This window comes from Triticum aestivum, chromosome 2B (genome assembly GCF_018294505.1).
Source record: "Triticum aestivum cultivar Chinese Spring chromosome 2B, IWGSC CS RefSeq v2.1, whole genome shotgun sequence".
NCBI classification, from domain to species: domain Eukaryota; kingdom Viridiplantae; phylum Streptophyta; class Magnoliopsida; order Poales; family Poaceae; genus Triticum; species Triticum aestivum.
The window spans coordinates 420196933-420217099 of record NC_057798.1 but is presented as its reverse complement, the minus strand read 5'-3'; the positions used below and the strand labels follow the sequence as shown (position 1 = coordinate 420217099).

The 20167-nt window shown below is 46.1% G+C and overlaps 1 protein-coding gene across 2 annotated transcripts in view; it reads left to right on the top strand.

The window, feature by feature from the left end:
* The first annotated feature begins 1789 nt into the window (after nucleotides 1-1789).
* The window catches only part of LOC123045258 (phospholipid-transporting ATPase 2), a 32910-nt gene continuing 14532 nt past the window's right edge, over nucleotides 1790-20167 (top strand). Inside the window, exons 1-17 of one of the 2 annotated variants that reach the window (XM_044468246.1) lie at nucleotides 1790-2112; nucleotides 2586-2760; nucleotides 2981-3044; nucleotides 4151-4267; nucleotides 7640-7732; nucleotides 7808-7982; nucleotides 8100-8266; nucleotides 9918-10022; nucleotides 11091-11188; nucleotides 11281-11423; nucleotides 17189-17285; nucleotides 17378-17490; nucleotides 17595-17759; nucleotides 18530-18684; nucleotides 18779-18859; nucleotides 18958-19078; nucleotides 19818-19921. In XM_044468246.1, coding sequence (XP_044324181.1) covers nucleotides 2594-2760; nucleotides 2981-3044; nucleotides 4151-4267; nucleotides 7640-7732; nucleotides 7808-7982; nucleotides 8100-8266; nucleotides 9918-10022; nucleotides 11091-11188; nucleotides 11281-11423; nucleotides 17189-17285; nucleotides 17378-17490; nucleotides 17595-17759; nucleotides 18530-18684; nucleotides 18779-18859; nucleotides 18958-19078; nucleotides 19818-19921 — 1965 coding nt within the window. In that variant the 5' untranslated portion in view covers nucleotides 1790-2112; nucleotides 2586-2593. Of the gene's footprint in view, nucleotides 2113-2585; nucleotides 2761-2980; nucleotides 3195-4150; nucleotides 4268-7639; nucleotides 7733-7807; nucleotides 7983-8099; nucleotides 8267-9917; nucleotides 10023-11090; nucleotides 11189-11280; nucleotides 11424-17188; nucleotides 17286-17377; nucleotides 17491-17594; nucleotides 17760-18529; nucleotides 18685-18778; nucleotides 18860-18957; nucleotides 19079-19817; nucleotides 19922-20167 lie in introns of both variants that reach the window. The other variant, XM_044468245.1, reaches the window with a different exon arrangement.

Sequence of the window (20167 nt, the reverse complement as noted above, 5' to 3'; positions counted from 1 at the left end):
TATCAATGGCGACAATGGTTCGATCTAGCGACGACAGGGGTCGCCGAAGGCGCAGACGGGTAGTTGCAGACTAGATCCGGCGGTGGCTGCTAGAGAGGGCCCGGATCCAGGGCAGAGCAAGGTGGCGGTGTGGGGCTCCTCTTCGCGGCCAAGGCAGAGAGCTCCTGGTCGTCCATGGCAACGACTTGCACGAGCATGGACATGGGAGGGTGAGTCAAACCAGAGGGAGAGAGAGAGAAAAAGAGAAACGAGGGGGAGAGGAAGGAGATGAAGGGAGCAGCGGGGCTGGTCGCTGGTGGTGAGGTGCTCCGGCGCGATGGCATGGAGACGCAGGGGAAGACCGACGAGCTCCTAGTCGCCGGCGGTGCGAGGCAGAGGCCTCCTTCGGCGCCATGGAGGAGGAGGCGCGCATGGCCAGGAGCCCCATGGGAGAGCCTACGGAGAGAGAGGGGGAGAATGGCACGAGAGAGGAGGGATTTGGGGGAGGAGATGGGGATTTCAGGACTGTTAAGAAACCTTGTACTTAGTAGTAGCGCGGGGTTTATACCCCCCGCTGCTACTATGGCCTGTCCCAGGGGCACGGTGGAGACCACTTAGTAGCAGCGTGGGTTTATAGCCCCCGCTACTGCTATCAACTTAGTAGTAGCGCGTGTTTATTCCCCTCGCTACTACTATGCACCAAAAACCTCGGGTTCCACGGGGTAAATCAATTAAAAAGGGACAACATGTCCCGAGGGGCATGGTGGAGACCACTTAGTAGCAGCGTGGGTTTATACCCCGCGCTGCTACTATCAACTTAGTAGTAGAGGGGTGTTAGACCCCACACTACTACTAATTAGCAGTAGCGCGGCCCATATACCCCTCGCTACTGCTAAGCATCTATCTACAATGTACTTCCTAGTAGTGGAGCTTGGAGCACTCCAAATGCTCTCTCCACATCCTTCCTAGCCGCCTCTTGCATTGTTGTAAAGCGGCTTTGTTCGTTGCCTTCCGAATCGGATATGGTCTTCACAAATGCCGCCCGCCGAGAATATATACCATTAGCAAGGTAGCTCCTCATGGTGTAGTTTCCGTTGATGGTGCAGTTGCATGGTGGAGCTTCCCTATCATAATGTTTCTTGAACAAAGGAGATCGTTGGAACATAATGATGTCATTGTATGAACCTGGCGTGCCAAACAGAGCATGTCAAGTCCATGAGTTCTTCGATGCCACTGCTTCAAGCTTGACAATGACTTCTTTAAAAGTGGGCCCTAGAGGCGAGTCGAACAACGAGCGTTGTGCATATCATATCTGCCCTAGATATGAGCCGATTATAAGAAGTGCCGGTCAGTTCGGACGTTTGGATCAAATATACTCCCTCCGCCTGATGAAAAGTGTACATATAGAAATTTTAGGACAAATTATGAAGTGGAGTAAAAAATGCAATGGAAAGATGCAAGCCACAATTCCTCTCCTCTTCAATTATCCAACCCCCAATGAACTAAGTTCATGTAGAAATTAAGAAAACCAAGTGTAGAATGGTATTGGTCTTGATCACTGTGTTATGAGAGAAAATTATTTTTTCTACTTTAAAAGTGTATTGGGATTTTTTCTACTTGAAAAGTGTATTGGGATTTGGGAAGATAGAAGTACATATTTTTTGAACAAATTTAAAAGCCAAACATACACTCTTCACCGGACAAGGGAATAGAGCGTTCAATTGGACAGCATTTTTTTGTCCGGACGCAGCCCGCCGGGGCTTTTGGGGTCCGGTTGTAGACGTAGGGGCGGAACCGCGGAAGGGCATATGCTGATACCCCGTTATTTCTCTTCCCTTCCGTTTTTCTTCCTTGAGGCGCCGCCTTTCTCTAGAGACTCCCGGAGTCTCGAGACTCGAGGGCACCAACGGCGTCTTCTCCGAGCCAAAGCTCCCGATTCCTTGACCCACCGACACCCCCTGCCACCCGCACCCGCACCCGCAACCCTCGTCTCGGCCACCCCTGACTCCTCTTCCCTAAGATTCCGCGATCCGCTAGGACGCAGGTTTGAAGAGGGAACCCCCAGCCGCCGCCGCGGCCGCCGAGCACCGGACGACGACGTTAGCGGGCACGCGAAGTGGAATGCGATGTGTGGTGAGCATATCCCGTCAATTTGATACCCATTATTCAGGATTGGGATAGTAGGATTCCATTCTTAAGAGCATCTGGGGCATGGCGTACTAATCTGTATCTGTAGCAATTTGTTTTCACTCTTTCTGCTCCTTATGAGGCTGCGCAGTTCTATAGCAAATCTCAAACCAATGTGTGTGTGTATGCATAGTTTGTTTCCATAGTAGCATCCATATATGGCTGTACGTTTTAGATTTCTTAGCAGTCGCGTGCTGCCTTCTTTAGGTAGAAGAGTCGAGAAGCAGCACGTAGATACATGATTAGCCACTGCCGCGAGGATTCACAAGATTCATCTTCTCTTGAATTAAGCTGGATTTAAAATTTCATGAAACACATAAAAATGCATTCTCAAACGCAAGCATATCTTACAATTTGGTATTTGTACTGTCGTTATCATATCCTTTTTATGTTCATATTTGACTGTCTCTTTCTTTCAGAGTGATCAATGTGCAGTGCATTAAATGGCACGGAAGTGACATCTAGCTCAAAAATGCAACGTTTTGTATATATCAATGATGAGTCCTGCCGGGATTCCTACCGTGACAATCGGGTTTCCAATACCAAATACACCTTGTGGAATTTTCTCCCTAAGAATTTATTGGAACAATTCAGGTCAGGTTCTCAGTTATTTTATACTGTTTTGGTATTTTTGCACACTCTACCATTCAAGTATAGTACTCTGACCTGCAACGTACATGAGATCCATCATCTTTTTAGCACTTTGTCAAAAACCCGACAAAACCGTCCTGTTTCCTTTTCTATTGAATTTATTCCGTCACTATTTCTGCATTAAATTACATTTCTTCCATGTTCACTTCTCTAAATATTTCAGGCGTTTCATGAATCAGTATTTTCTGCTAATCGCCTGCCTTCAGTTGTGGCCCACTATTACTCCTGTAAGTCCTGCAACTACATGGGGCCCGCTTGCCATAATCTTCATTGTTTCTGCTTCAAAAGAGGCTTGGGATGATTACAATAGGTATCTTTCCGACAAGAAAGTAAATGAAAGGAGAATCTGGGTGGTAAAGGATGGCATCCGTAGACAGGTTTTCTCCCCTTTCTCTACCAACATTTATTTCTCTCTCAGTGGAGAGAGAACAACATCCTCCTTAGCCTGTAACAAGTTGTGTCAATATTTGCGTTCATCATTACTTCTGTTTGTCAGCCATAATCTGATATCAATTGTTCAGTTTGGCAGTCGGCACCACAAATTGTTTCAAAGTATAAAGCCTAAAGCTTGAAGTTTCTTGCACTCACTTGTAATTTGCTTAGCTATTGCTTGTGCTGGAACTTGTATGTCCATCTGTGTACTGTAAAGACCTAACAGTGCATTGTTACGTGTGCCTTATGGATCATTGATATCAGCGAGAGTGAACGGATTATAGGAGTTGTCATTTGTCAGTGTATCTTTCATGTTCGGCTAAATGGATGAAGTTGTATTTCTTAGGAAAAATTAACTCTGGGACACTGCAAAAGTATGATGTTTGCTGAGGACACTGAACAATTGATTATTTTGTAATCGACATTTCAGAATCAATAATCATGGTCATTTGACAGAACATGCCATGTCCCTTGAAAAACAGATACTATTCTGAGATTTAGGAGAGAGCAGGGACGAGGAAAAATCTTATTTGTCAAATACTTTAATCAAAGGCTTAATAGTTGATTATAGATGGTCGAACCATCAGATTTGATGGCTAATTGTTAGGAGTTCTTTCAATATTTGGACGTATCGAACTGACTAAGATCTAAGATTGACATCTTACACATCTTCTCTTCACTAGATTTGGAACCAACAATATTTTACTGGGCCTTCTATAGTAAATGACCATATTTTTTGTAGAGTCTTCAATGAATTGTTGATTTTAGATTGACGTTCAGCAAGCACCACACATTTGTTTTGTCGTAGAGCAATTCTGCCTATTTCAAATGGTTCTACTTATGGCTACTTGGGTTTAGATTGATGAATATTTGATTGTACAATACTAATTTGTGTTTTCAGATCAAAGCAAGGGGGATACATGTCGGAAATATAGTGTGGCTCCATGAGAATGATGAGATCCCATGTGATCTTGTTCTCATTGGAACTTCTGATCCTCAAGGCATCTGTTATGTTGAGGTAAATGATTCTACTAACAAACATTAGATAATATGTTTATTTGGTATTCCTGCTACATGATATGTGTGATAGGACTCACTTGGGTGGCCATGGCCTTGCTTAGGTGCATATTAAATTCATCTGAAATGCCTTGACATGTCAATTCAACAGGATATACTGGAGGTCATATTTGTCTAATGAATGTTGATTCTGATGCTACCCTTCTGATGGCCCGATTATTACATTTTAATGTTTGCAGAATCTTAAATCTGAACATCGAAATTCTCTTTTCCCAGTTTATAAAACTAAGTTTACTAATATGTGATGAGAAATTTTAGTGACTATACAGTAATAATATTTGGAAACAGGAAACAGCCGCTGATGGTGAAAAATGCAAGCTGGTAGTAGTGAGCATTTTTATTTTTCTAGACACTCTGCTAGTACGAGTTAATTAACAAATTTATGGAGTTATATGTCATGGTTGTTTAACCTAGAAGAAATTAACCTTCAGAATCCTTTTAGTAGTTGGTTTGGCTAGAAGGTAAACCAATTACTGGGATATTGGAATTAAGCTGAGTATTGGGGACCAGGAATTGTGCCTCTCAGCAATACCTGTTGTTTGAATCATAATGAAATCGGAATAGCATTTGGGACCCACCTCCATGGATTTTGGTTGACAACTAGGAATCCTGCCTAGTACCAAACTCAGATCCTTTGAATTGCATGGAAATGTTTGCCCTCACATTTCTCGACTCTGATGATACCAAATCGCCCCCATCAATACATCGCTTTTTGCAAGATTCTGTTGACCTGCTGTGTCACCTTTGCTGGTGAAATCCACTTGTGTCGTCCTGTTCTGCCATATGGCCGGATCACCTCCTGTTCTTTACCAGTGCCGGTGCCGCATCCTGTTGTTTGGCCCCATGGCAGCGCTGCCTGCTGTGGTCTGTCGCGTTGCAGGCTTCGCCTCTTATGTTCTACCCCATCTCAGGCACCACCTTCTGCCCTCCTGCGTTATACCCTGTCGCAGGCACCGCTTCCACTTCCTTATCTGTGCGGGCGCAGTTGTTTGTGCAGAGCCATGAACTGTGACCACTACAAATCTGGGCCTTGCTGAATATGTTAACTAATGACAACCACTTCTCCAGAGCCATGTAAAAAGTGTTTACCGAAAAAGGCTTTCGCCCCGCTTTATAAATAAAGCAAACCGCCACAAGACATACAACCACAACAGGTCCACACACACACACCACCCAAGTACCACAACAAAGTATTAAGGTTCTGCTGAGGGCACAGCTCAACAAGCCCAGAAGAAAGAGAAAAAACAAAGCCTGCCCAGTGCAGGCGATCTAGTCAGGCTCCGGCGGAGGCGGTGGCGGCGGGGGCGACAGGCGGACGGCCATCGAGCGGAGATCGGCGATGAAGGCAGAGATGGCATCCCGATCCAGGGGGCGGCTAAGCAGCCGCCAAAGCTGCAAGAAACCCGAGAATTTGTAGAGAGCATCAGTAGTGCGACGAAGAGGAGTACGCTGGATCACTAGCTTATTGCGAACGGTCCAAAGCGTCCAGGCAAGGACCCCAACCTCGAGCCACCTAATGTGGCGAGAGGACGAAGGGGACAATTGGAGTTCAGCAAATAAGTCCGGGAAATTGGTGTGGCACCAACTCCCACCGACAATCTCGCGAAAGCAGCTCCAGAGGAACCGGGCGGAGACGCAGGCGAAGAAGATGTGGTTGGAGTCCTCGGGAACAGCACGGAGGGGGCAGATACCAGTGCCCGGGCCATTACGCTTGCGGACCTCCACACCGGACGGGATCCGTCCACAGATCCACTGCCACATGAAGATGCGAATCTTCAGGGGGACGCGGACGGACCACACCATCGATAGGGGGAGGGGAGCGGAGGAGGGGGCAATGGCCAAGTATAGCGATTTGGTAGAGAACTGGATGTAAAAAGTGTTTCGTAATCATAAATATATATCTAAGTAGATTCCACACCTTGAACTCAAGCATATATCTATAGCTAAACCAGTATAAAGGCACGAGTTGGTCTTGACACTTCTAATCTGAGCCATCCGAAATCTTTGATCCTATCTCATAATCATCCATCCAGTGGTTGTGGACAATGCCATATCTCCCTTAGCCACTCGTATGCTTATAGGCTCTTCATTTTACTTATCATCTCCTAGTTAATTACTATCTAATTTCATTTGTCGTGCTTACAATTTTGTTTCTATTTTATATTTTTGTATATGAAATTCATTTATTTGCTCTCAAGATGTGCATGTTATCAGATTCTTTTTCTTGAATGTTATCTGAAACTTCTTGAATCAATGTTTTCAAGTTAACATGGAACTGTACAATCATTTCTATAGGTGGGCTTAAAATTTTCCTGTGCTTGCAATACACTATCTTGCACATGCAGTGTAGATCCCTCGGAGCATATAATGTAACAACTGAACTAACCACTGACAGATGGTTGAAGAATGATATAAGGCTGAGAAAACAACTCTTCCAAAATTCTTGCGGATGATTATTAATTTTGTCCAAATTAAACATGCTGTTGATGAAACATAGGAAAGGGTACGAGGCGGTGAAACTGGAGGGAGATAGCGAAACAGAGGCAGTGTTTGAGAGATTTTAATTTTCACAGTTAAAACAAAACAAAAATACTGAACATGAGGTTATCTGGTCGTTTTGTAGTGATGATTAATGGACTAATTTACACTAGTTGCAATATAAACAACTGAAACTTATCGGCATTGCAAGAAAAGTTTCACTCATTCTGTTGATCATGTTTGATGGATTGTTAAAAGGTGATTAGTATCTCAATACAACTCATACTTATAGATAGTATAGATAATTTTTTTAAGTTTGATTTAAGATTTCAGCCTTTCGTCAAAAGCATGCAAAATTTCATGTTTTTATATCTTTCCTTTCACATTAACAATATTGAGAGTAAGAAAACAAGTCAACAGAACTGTATCTATTTCATTTATTTTTGTGTTCGAATTTGGTTACTTGAACCGGCTTTGCACGTGAAGGGCTGCTAATCGTGTGCAGCAGTCTTGTTTTATTACTCTCGAGTATATGAGAACTTGGCATAGATGAACCTGTGCGTATTTATTGGCATGCAGAAGGAAATTGTGCTAGAATGCTCTCTTTTATTGTGCACACCATAGTCTTCTCAATTTCAGTAGGCTCCTTTTGTACTCTCCTTCTATATCTGGGGATAGATCTGTTTCGCTTTTGTGATTGGTTTATGATAATTTACAGAAATATTGTGCAGCTTGAAAGCCACCATGTTACCTACTGTTACAATAATCTAAATAGAAAATTTACTTTGGCTGTTTTCAGTACTGATAGTGCCAGTTTTTCTCACTTTTACTTCAGACCGCAGCTTTGGATGGTGAAACTGATTTGAAAACCAGAATTATCCCGTCAATTTGTGCTGACCTGTCATCGGAGCAATTGGGGAAAATCAAGGTGAGCCTTTCTGTACTTGTACATTCTTGGCCTTTTCTCATGCCTTCTCTGATTGCCTGTCTCTGGATTGAGCAGGGTGTAGTCGAGTGCCCCAACCCAGATAATGACATAAGAAGATTTGATGCTAACATGCGCTTGTTCCCTCCTATCATTGATAATGAGAAATGTCCTTTAACTATCAACAATACACTTCTTCAGTCATGTTACTTACGGTACACGGAATGGGCATGTGGAGTTGCAATTTACACAGGTAAAGATAGCTATATCAAACTTCGTTTAGCCTATTCTTGATTTACTACCCCAAAGATGCATGTTTGAGGCATTTGGTGTGCACTTAACTGACCAAACAAAATGTCTTTTGTGTCAGGCAATGAAACCAAATCAGGAATGAGCAGGGGAACTGCGGAGCCCAAGCTTACCGCTGCTGATTCAATGATAGACAAACTCACCGTTGCAATATTTATTTTCCAAATTGCTGTTGTTCTTTTGCTGGGTCTTGCTGGCAATATCTGGATGGACAGCCATGGTCGTAAGGTGATATTTATCTCCGACGAAAGCAGTTTCCTTAAGTAGCAAATTCAGTAGTACTTTCATTCGATGCATGTTTTTATACTTTCTGTAGGTAAAACTACTTGGCCCCTCAACTATTGACATGGTTATTGCGACAGTTCAATTTGCAGCACCAGTTTCAGTACCCTTTAGTTTGCACCTTACTCTGAATAATGGTGCAGATACCCCCCTAGCCAAATACTTGCAAACCACCTGTCCCATCCCCACCTAAAACAGAAATAAACCATCTCCCGAACATGCATCAAATGCGTATCTTTTGTATTAGGTGAAGGCACCAAGATGGCTCAAAAGTTACAGCGAACGGAAAAAACTAAGGCAAAGGCAAAAGCAAAAGCAAAATAAAACCAGATGGCTGTACATCCATCCTAGGTTTACGAGTCGACAAGTCGACGAGTCGTTCTGAGGTTGAGACTCATAGACTAATCATGACTAATCGTGACAAGTCGACACGGAAGTTGCGACTCATAGACTAGTCGACACTGAAGTGTAGTCGGCCCTGGAGTTGCGACTCATAGACTAGTCGATAGACTAGTCTTGACTAGTCCTTGGACTCATAATCTACATGCTAGGGGCCCAACATTGGGAAGACGCGTGTAGAAATAAACCATCATAAATCTGTTTAACCCCACCTGTCAACCCCTTGTACCTCTTCTTTGTCTTCTCTTGTCTTCCTTCCCTTCCTACTTCTATCTCCCCCCTCGCCTTCAGGTTCATGGCCAAGTTTATGTTGAGGATGCCTGAAGCGGGAACCTCACGACCTGGTTAGCTGTCGTGCTCAGCAGTTGGCACCACTGGGAATCTGCCTCATCATGAATGGGTCTCAACATTGGAGCTGTCTAGGAAGCCAGGGCATGGTAATGTCGCTGCGATCATTTCGCTCCTTTGTTTCTACTGTTATGGACACAAGCTTGTCCAGATGTGATGAAGTGGAGAAGGATGCCATGGACCATGGTCATGCTTGCCTATGACTGAAGTGCCCTAGTGTGTGATGCTTCTCTATTGGTGGCGGCCAGCCAGCCACAGCCAGTTCCAGCTCCAATACCATATCCTCCATCCATACCGAAATCCTTAGGAGCCTTCGGTTATCTGGCGCTAGATTGTGCAGCTGCAGAGACCATGTGGGATCCAGATGCTACTCTCCTGCTATCAGAGCCAAAGAGGCCAGGGTCCCAAAACCCTATGTGAGACCATTTTGGGCACTAATCCAGGCAGGCAACCTCTCCTCGAGTGCTCGCCAGAGGCTGGGATTGGGTGGCTGGAGGGAGGAAAAATATAGAGAAATGGGGGAGGATAGAGAAAGGAGAAAAAGAGTCGTTTTTACAGTTTTCTTATCTCTGACGTGTAGGGCCTACTGTCCAGGTAGGATTGATGATCTGACAGCCATGCCATCCAAAATGCGTATGAAATCGGTCTTGGGACCTAATATAAACGGTTTTGGTAGGTGCAAATTATATGGTTTTAAAGTTCCGGGTGTAAATTAAACTGAACCAGTAGTTGAGGGGCTAACTATAGACTTTCTCCTACTCTTAAATCTAGATCTGCAAGGGATTGAATGAACTTTATTCTATTTTTTCTTTGATCTGATTATTAGTTTACTTTGTGTCCTTTTGTGTAGCTATGGTATCTCATGTATCCTGCTGAAAGACCATGGTACGATTTCTTGGTTATCCCATTGCGCTTTGAACTACTCTGTTCAATAATGATTCCGATTTCCATAAAGGTATGGTTATAAGTTGATTTTTTCCCTTCTCATGCTGTTTGTTTGAGGTACTCCAGCTTGCAAATTTGCAATGCACAAAGCTCTGATTTTGAAGCTTTATTTGTAAAAGAATTTGCAAGAGGATTTTTTTGTATTGATCCTTCACATTCATGATAGTGTACGGAAAATAGTACTAAGATGTTTTTGTGTAAATTCCAGTTCACCATTCTTGATTGAACATAAAGAGTTGATGGCCTTAGCCCAGCACCCCCCCTTGGATTTTCTTTCCTAGTTCCATCCTGGGCTTTGCTCATTGCCTGGAAGCCCAGTTTGCAAAACCTTAAGCCTGAAAAAATTAGCCATCAACTCTAATTTTGAATGATTGAGATTGCATGACATTGGTACACGCTGCCGAGATCAGGCTCGCGCTATTGCTCATATTATTGCCTTTTGAAGTTCACATCTTCAACACTACCCCCCTTGACGTGATAAGCAAGTGACACTTAATTTTCCAAGTGCATTCCCAGTATAGTAGTATTTCTTTCTTCACGTGCATTATTGCAAAAAATATATTTCAAATCTATGTTCCAGTGTATTATTTCTTTGGTTTCCGAATGAATGTTTTAATTCAAATAATTAGTTTCAAGGTGCCGCCATCACATGTCATCAGGATCAATCGTAACCTGCAAATAATTAGTTGTAATTTTTCTTACCAATTGAACTATTCCTTTTCTTTTTGTAAGAGAAACTGTCGATTGAACTATTCTCTCTCAGCGAACAAACCTACACCGCCACCATCATGGTAACCATTGGCTTGTTCATGCTTACACAAAAATTCTCTGTAGATGTTTGATTGCAAACTTTATTGATTCTTTCTGTGAGGAAAACCTCATTTATGAGGTACCATCTTTTTTAATTCTACTTACTAGTGCATTTCATATTTTGTTCATTGATGACGTAAGTGGTTTTAATTGCCCGATCTTTCAACTGTAGAGTGTTCCACTATTAGAGTTGTTACTAACTATATTATGGTTTCTTCTGCTTAGTGTTAAATAAAGTTCCATTGCCTAACTTTGTTAGTGTTTCTAGGTTACTCTTGATTTGGCTAAAGGTGTATACGCAAAATTTATTGATTGTGATGATCAAATGTTTGATCCGGAAACAAATACACCTGCCCACTCAGCTAAGTATGTGATATAGTTTATTCATCTGTATAAATTAGGTGTTCATCAGACCTGTGTTCTTTATATCTTAGATCTTATATAAGTGCCTCTTTCAGCACAGCTATTAGCGAAGACCTTGGGCAGGTTGAATATATATTAAGCGACAAAACTGGGACATTGACAGAGAATAGAATGATTTTCAGAAGATGTTGCATAAGTGGTGTTCTATATGGAGATAAAACCGGAGATGCTTTAAAAGGTATCAACTTGTTCTCGATGTTCGTCCCATTCTGGCAGGCGTATTTTTAGCTTGTCTAGTAGGGCTTGATATGAAACATGGTGTTCTTTTGCATGAAGTACGAGCTGTACCTGAAGCTCTTCATTGACTGCCAAATATTTCATGTAATTGGAGGCAAAGCACATGCATTTTCATTTGTTGACTAAGTACTCCCTCCATCAACGTATTTAGGTGGCCTTTGTTTGAGCTGCAGCTTCAGATTCTCGGATTCTAGGCCTCACAGAATCACAATCTAAAACAAACATGCAGATTCTTGTCTCAGCTTCATAGAATCGCTTGTGAAAATTGAACTACCAGGTACGTCGAAGCGGAAGCTGCGAATTCGGTGATTCTGGAGATTTCCGAGCTGCCACTTATGCAAGTTAAAGCCTAGCCCAAGTTCTGCCCGTTATTACAACAGAAATACCACTCCACCCAACGCAACCTCAGGACGGGTCCTCCTCCCCTTCGTTGACCGAACAAAAAACAGAGAGACCGGGAGGAGATGCGGGGCTCTCTCTAGGGTTCCGGCGCCGCCACCCTCGACGCCACGTTGGCTCCAGAACTGGTGAATCCGGCGCCGCCACTTCCGCCATCCCCGTATTCCGGCCAGCGAGCCCCACCTCTGCCGCTGCCAAGCAGCTCCGCACCTCCGCCTACACCGCCCCGCCCCCAACCATTGCGTATGCCGCCCCGAGGTCTCCCTGCGTCGCGCGTGCCGGCCACCATCGTCCTAATCCCCGTCCAACATCCAGCAACAGCCATCCCTGAGCTTGGTTGCGCCCCTCCCTGATCAGTTCAGACTTTTGGGTGAATATTTTTAGGCTCCATCAGTATTTAGATGCGGGATAGATGTAGACCTCATATATTTTTATCAAATATTGTATTAGTTGCATCTAGAACTTGAGGCCTCTTGGCTCTGGTGCAATATTGAATCGGATGCACCAACCAGTTCACCTAAAAGTTCGAACTGACCTTAGAACAGCGGGCAATATGTTTCAACACTAAATACCACATTTTTTCTTCGAGAAAACGCAAAAGACCTTTGTGTTTCATTTCATTAAAAAGATGGGGTGTACAAGTACAATCCTCCTAGGAGGCTGGAACTACATAGTGGGCGCTAGGATCAGTGGACATCCCATGACTGTGGCAAGACGACCCTGAGTCCTTGGGCCCCTGCTGTGGCTCAACAGCTGATCTCTACCTTGATCTTGTCCAGGATCTGTTCGGGAGATGGTCTCGCGTGCTCGAAGACAATCATTTCTGTGCTTCCAGAGCATCCACGGCACTAGTAGGGCGACGGACTGCAGGGCTTTGCGCAATCCTTGTGGTGTGGCCTCCTTCGTGCGCAACCACCAGTCCATGAGGTTGGCCTCGCGCTCCGGGACAGGGGCAGGGATGCCATGTTAGGGTTGCATGCCATGTCTGACGGGCAAAGAGGCACGCGAGCAGCAGGTGCTGGATCGTCTCGGGTGCTTGGTCGCAAAGGAGGCATCGGGGGTGGTGTTGTAGCCCTCGACGAGCAAGCCTGTCTGCGGTCCAACACCGGTCTTGGTTAGCCAACCAGTGAAAAAATTTCACCCGCGGTGGCGCCCAGCTCTTCCAAATGAGCTTCCAGGAGTGGCAGGAAGTCGATCCCCGGAAAGTGGCCAAGTAGCATGATTGCGTGGAGTAAATCCCGTTTGCAGACCATTTCCAGCGCAGCTTGTCCGGCTTGTTGGAGAGTGTAGTGCTCATCACGTCCTGCCACAGTAGCAGGTATTGCCCGATCTCGTGGACCCCGAGTGTGCCATGAATGTCGCGCGCTCACGCGTTCCCGGCAAGGCCAGCAGCCACAGTTGTCGACTTGCGGCGTCGCTTGGGGATACACTCGTAGAGCAGGGGCGCGATCTCTCAGACTGACTGCCCGTGCAGCCATCGGTCCTCCCAGAATAGGGCAGTCGAGCCGTCTCCAACCACCATGGATGTGGATGCGAAGAAAAGGGCTCGCTCATCGGTGGTGAACTGCAGGTCTAGACCCTGCCACGCGCGCTCGCTGTCCGTGCGGGCAAACCAGAGCCAATGCAAGCGCAGTGCCAACCCGGCGCGCTCCAGGTCGCGAACTCCGAGTCTGCCATATTCGATCGGACAGCAAACATGTCGCTAGTTGACGTGGCAGTGTCCCCCGTGTGCAGCCGCGCGTCCTGCCCAGAGAAACCCTCGCTGGATCCTTTCGATTTGTCGTAGGGTTTTCTTTGGGGGCGCTAGTGCTAGCATTTGATGGACGGGATGTCGCGCCGAGGGTGCAGCTGTTGCAGGATGTCTTCCTGGAGGGCATGCCGCATGAGGCGACCGAGGGTGTCGACGGCAAGCATGAAGAGCTGCGGTGATATAGGGTCTCCTTGGCGCAGCCCGCAACGGTGCCAGATCGGCGGGCCGGGTTCCTCGTTGAGCATCACACGAGTGCTGGCCATGGACAGGAGGATTGCGATCCACTCCCTGAAGCGATCGCCAAATCCGTACTGGCGCAAAACCTCGAAGAGGAAAGGCCATGATAGGGAGTCAAAGGCACGCGTTAGGCATCGCTTGGGCAGTAGTGTCAGGAGCGCTTGGTTCAGTTTGCTGAAGCCGTGCCCACGCATCTCGAACAACAGCTAGAAGACGTCGAGCAGGTCTTGTTTGATGATGCTCCAGCACGCCCGGAGAAATTCAGTGGTGAATCCGTCGGGCCCCGGCGCCTTGCGCGGCGGCATGCGCTTTATTACGTCCCAGATCTCTTCTAGGCTGAATGGCACGTCGAGGCACGCCAGATCAGTTGGCTCGATGAGCTGTGACAAGTCCAGCGTGTGGTCCCTATTGACGGCGGTGCCGAGCAAGCCGTCGAAATGTGTGAAGGCCGCTTGAGCCATCTCCTCGTGGCTGGTGAGTACTTGCCCGTCGACGTTGATGTTGTGCATGCGGTTCTTTTGCCGGCAGTAGGAGCACCGCCGGTGGAAGTTGGTGTTGGCGTCTCCGTCCTTGAGATTGGCGATGCGTGATCGTTGCCTGGCGATGGTTCGCTCCATGGAGGCAAGCCCGAGGTAAGCGATCTTGATCTGCTTGTGCAACCAATCTTCCGGTGGCGAGAGCACGCGGTCCTCCATGGCCTTGTCGAAGCGCATGATGAGTTCCCGGGAGATGGCCATCTTGTCTCAGATGTTGTCGGTGGTCTTGGCGCTCCAACTTGTGAGCCGTCGGGCTGTGGCCTGTAGGTGCAACACAAGACGTCGGAAGGGTTCAGGTCGTGGACTGAGCCCCAAGCCGCAGCGACCGTGTCGTGGAACCCGTCCAGGCGCAGCCAGTCCTCGAAGTGGAAGCGCCGATGGGCCGTCGGTGTGGGCGAGCAGTCCAACAGGAGGGGGCAGTGGTCCGATACGACTGACGCGAGGCAACGCTGATGGCATTCGGCATGCGCATCCTCCCAATCGGACGTGCATAGCACACGGTCCAGGTGCAACAGAGTCGGAGGTGATTGCTCGTTAGACCACGTGAAACGGCGTCTGTTGAGGTATACCTCCTTCAGGGTGAGGTCGTTAATGACACGACGGAACGTGCCCATCATGCGCCGGTTCAACCCGCCGCTGCTCTTGTCCTCTGCGTGATAGATGATGTTAAAGTCTCCACATAGGATCCAAGGGCTAGTGCAATCCGCACGGATCTCACCCAACTCCTGCAGGAACGAGATCTTATCCGCGTCCTCCTGGGGTCCGTATACGACGGTCAGCCACTAAGGCGCGTCGGTGGCCGTGATCACATTTGTGGTGAACACCGGATCCGTGATAGTCACGGCCCTGCTCTTCCACGCCAGGAGGATGCCGCCTCGTGTGCCCAGCGTCGGGAGGTAGGTGTAATCGTCAAACTCCGGTCCAAGTGTGTCAGGGACAACAGACGAACATATCAACGCCATTTTAGTCTCCTGTAAGCAGACAATCGATGCCCCAGTGGTGTCCAGTAATGATCTAATGGCGGTGCGCTGGGCGCGCGCATTGAGACTGCGCACATTCCAAACTACAACCTTCAGGCCGTGATCCATGGAAACGGGATCGACGGTTAGGCAGCCGGTCGGGTCTAGTTCTTGTCTGTGCCATCGACACGCGCCGAGATGGTTGGCGACGAAGCGAGACACGCTGGGATCTCACAATCAACCAGAGTTGTGATGGCCTTGATCACCGTCAACGGGATGGGTGCCGCAAACATTCCCTCATAAGTCTTCATCTCGGCCGCTGTTATCTTCTGGTTGATGCCCACGATCCCCAGCGTGTGGAGAAGTTGCACCTGCGCCCTTCGCTCGGAGGTAGGCGGTGGCCCCGCAGGGGTGGCAGATGCCAAGCGCCCGTGTCGAGGGGAGAAGTTAAGCGGGCGACGTGGCCGTTTCCCAGGTGTCGGCAGCGCCGCGCATACCTGCTTAGTGGCGGCGGCTAGGAATTCGCCCAACGTCCACAATCGCTGTGGCGCGGCGCGGCCACGAGTGTGGCGGAGAGTGATAGGCGGGGAAGCGAAGCGATCAGGCACAGCTGGACGCGGACCAGGGGTGGTGCATGCGGCCGTGGAAGTTGCTGCTGTGGTGGGGTCGTCGTTGGGCCTCCCTGGCGTTGCGTGCTGGGCTTGACCCCGCTGCAAAATTGTAATGGGGCCTCTTGATGGGGAGGGTGAGAGCGGCGGCCCATTAGTTGCAATGGGGCCTCTTGATGGGGAGGGCGGCAACGGCGGCCCATCAGCTGCAGGGCCTGGCGAGCAGGCAGGGGTAGTGGCCTCGCGCATCTCCCCGCCTGGCGCGTCGCGAGGGTGGGGCCGCGTGGATTTGTCAGCGCGTGCGCCGGGTCCCTCTGGCAGGGAGGACGTGTGCAAAGCATCGCTTTGTCCCGACAAGGGGGTCTGCTCGGCTGGCTCCTCAGACCGCGAGTCTGGCACCTCGCTCAGAGTGGCCAGGTCCCGACAAGCCATCGGATCATGTGAGCCAACGGTTGGCCCAACAGGATCTTCCTTGGGCTCGTGGGACGGAGCGGGGTTTGAATCTCTGGAGGCTTCTGATGGCCCTGCAGCCAATGACGTCTCGCTAGCAGGCGTGGTGGCCCCAACCCTGGCATCTCCTGTGGCGGTCGCAGCCTTGCGCGCCTGGTCCATGCCAAAAGTGTGCCTTTGCCTCCTCTTGCTTTTACTGCGACGACGAGATTGGGTGGGCCCCTGCTGACCTGGCCATGGCAGCATGCCGTTCCTCGTGGTGGGCGCGGGCCGCCGCGCCGGCCGGAGCGGGCCAGGAGGAGGTCGTGACATAACTTCTACCAACCTTCTGTTTCTTGATCACTACATACGTGCGGATGCCAAGAGTTGGTCACGGTTGCTTTGCAGAGATTGTTTTATATTGTTATATGCGGACAATGGTAATTTATACCCTTCTTTTGTAAAGAGTAGGCGAATACCTATATTTCAGAAACTAAGAGGTGAAATACCCACCTTATATCTATATAAGGCATGTGCACTGTTCGAGGGTGATGATGGAGCTGAATTATGTCATCTTTAGGATCAATAATCTTAAATTTCAGACTTCTCTTTGCGATTTTAATTAGGCAAGTTGATGTGTGGGTATTAAGAACTATACTGGGCATTCTTCTCACGGATTTGTTGAACATTCCATTTATTGTGTTATCATTCATATGCCAAAAATATTTTTCTGGAAACAAACTATAGCTGTCTTTTGTCATGTAAGATGTATTATTTCTTCTAATTAGATGCCAGACTTCTAAATGCTGTCTCAAGTAACGATCCGGATGTAGTCAAATTTCTGATGGTGATGGCTCTTTGCAACACAGTTGTTCCTATCAAAAGGCAAGTAAATCACTATTTTTATGGACAAACAATTCTGAATTGTCATGCCTATTTGAGATTTGCATTGTTCCTTATACCTTTCGTAATTTTAGCAACGATGGTACTATTTCATACAAAGCACAGTCACAAGATGAGGAAGCTTTGGTCAATGCTGCATCAAACCTGAATATGTTGCTTACAAGTAAAGACAGCAGTGGCATTGCTGGTTAGTAAATGCTTGATAGAGTCTGTTAAGATGGTCAACTTCTTACTCTATTTAGGTTTTCTGTTACTTGTCTGCTTGATCAATTTTCGTCTGATATTCTGCAGAGATTTGTTTCAATGGTTCTAAATTTTATTATGAGGTGTTGGATGTTTTGGAGTTCACTTCTGATCGCAAAAGAATGTCTATTGTGATAAAGGAGGCCAAGAGTGGGAGGTTTCTTCTTCTCACTAAAGGTGCTGATGAAGCTATTTTCCCACGTTCTTGTCCAGGTACATGGTTTATCAGCACGAAGCTCCCAAATATTGTATTTCCTCTATTATACTTCAAATTTTCATACACTCTTGCATGCCTTCATTTGATAGTTTAATTGTACGAAGGTGAGCACTGAAGTTTGGGCTACTTCCAAACCTGTTTTCTGCTAGATTAAAGTGCCTCTCAGAACTTTGTTTCTTCAGAAAAAGCAAAACTTTGTGTTCTCGATGCATTGCTAGATAGAAAATGTAATACTTACAAGCGTACGAGTAGTCCACTCCTGGAAAATATGCCTATCATGTGATTGACTGGAGCACAACCTGAAGCTTCGTGTTGGTTTAGCATCTGAACATTAGGCATCTCAGCGTTGAAGACGTAAGCATTGCGGTGTTCCTGATCAACCATGCGGTGAGCATGATGATCGATGACAGCACTGTTGGGCATTTCTTCTTCTTTTGGCACCAAGTTGTCTTCCTTGACTGATTTGTTATTAAGTTGTGTCCAGTTTTTCCTTGAAGCAGGAGGCAGAGGTTTTTGGGCTTTTCTACTCTCTGTGTTTTTTCTTTGATGAAACCGTGTGTGTCTACTCTATTTTAAACATGTCAATATATGCCATGCAATCACCCATTTGGGTTCACTCCTTCAATGAACATATGGCTTGGGCACCAATTGATACCAAAATGGTTTGCATAGCAATAAAGCATGGTATTTGAAGGAATGCATCAAATGATTAAACACCTGGCTTTTGTTATACAAGATAATCAATTTTCTAGCACATAAATGCCAGGACAACAAACAAAGACCTATCTTGAGGCAGTAGAAATGTATTCTCATTTTGGTCTGCGGACATTATGTTTGGGATGCCGTGACTTAGAAGAAGATGAATATAAAGAATGGTCCAAAAAATTTCAAGATGCTAGCTGCTCACTGGACAACAGGGAGGTAAATCACTCCTGACCTTACCAGTTCATAATGGTTCACTTAGTTTGTATCTTTTTATATTTTTGAGGCATATTACAAGCTTCATAATATACAGCATAAAATTGCCGAAGTCTGTAACAGCTTAGAGCAAGGTATTCACATTCTTGGCATCACTGCCATAGAGGACCGTCTCCAGGTATTATTTGTTAGTTGTTTTTTCTAATAATCAGTGGAATTACTTGTGCAATTGCATGCTTGCCGTTCTCCTTCTCATAGATTGTTGTGACCTGGTAGGATGGTGTGCCTGAAACTATTAAATTGCTAAGGAAGGCTGGAATCAATGTGTGGATGCTAACTGGTGATAAGCAAACTACAGCAATCCAGATTGGACTTCTCTGTAACCTCATAACACCTGGTACTGTATTATCACTAGAAATAGATTATCTGGCAAATGTTCTGTGACACTTGTCCTGTTGTGATGAATTGTCTTAGAGCAGGAGGAATAATCCACCAAGCCTCTTTCATCTTTTATTATTTCATTGGTGCTTTTATCGGTTGGTTACTATTACTAGTTACTAGTATTTCACTCATCAAGCATTGAAAGTTCTTACGTGGTTCGTCTACCATCTTTTAATCTCTTTCCAGTATAAGATCTTAGTTCGTTCTTGCCAATAAGCGTGGTGTGGTTGGTTCTAAGTTACGACTAGAAGATGGTTACTAGGAGTTCATGGACAGCTAACTGTCAGAAAATGGTCATCCTATTTGTACCGCCAGACTGAGAAGTTGTATTTGTCAAAACAGAATTATGTATTAAAATGGCAACTTACTGCAGGCATCTCAGAAATAAAAACCACACATTAAAACAGATTTAGAGTAGGTGTAGGACATTTATTGCATGACTGTTCCAGAGGGCCCAAATCCTCAATAGCCTTTGCACAACCATATTGCCAGTATCACACTCATTTGTGGTATAGACAGGAATGCGTTTGTGGTATAAACAGGAAAAGCATCTCAAGAACACAATTTTTCCATTAAGCTAAATTTATGCTTTACCATGTGGTCAGTACTGCAGATCATTGATCATAAGACAACACTATTTTGTATCCATCAATCTGTTGCCAAAATTATCACTGCAACTCTTGTATCTCCTGCAGAGTCCAAAGGTCAATTGTTGTCCATCAATGGAAAAACTGAAGATGACATATTACAGAGCTTAGAGAGGGCACTGACAATTATGAAGACTGCGTTGGAAAGAAAGGTATTTTTTCTGGATTCCATATTGTACCTTACACGGGTAGTATCAAATCTTATGTGTGGCAAATATCTTCTGTACCCCATTTTTATAGCAGAAATGGTATACATGAGAAAATGACATTAGTCTTACGTCAATACATTAGATGCTCAGACAATACGTTACATTAGCTGCAATGCCTTTAGGTCATACTCCCTCCGTTCCTTTATCTGAGCTGTATTATTTTGGCACAATGACCAAGGAACGGAATTA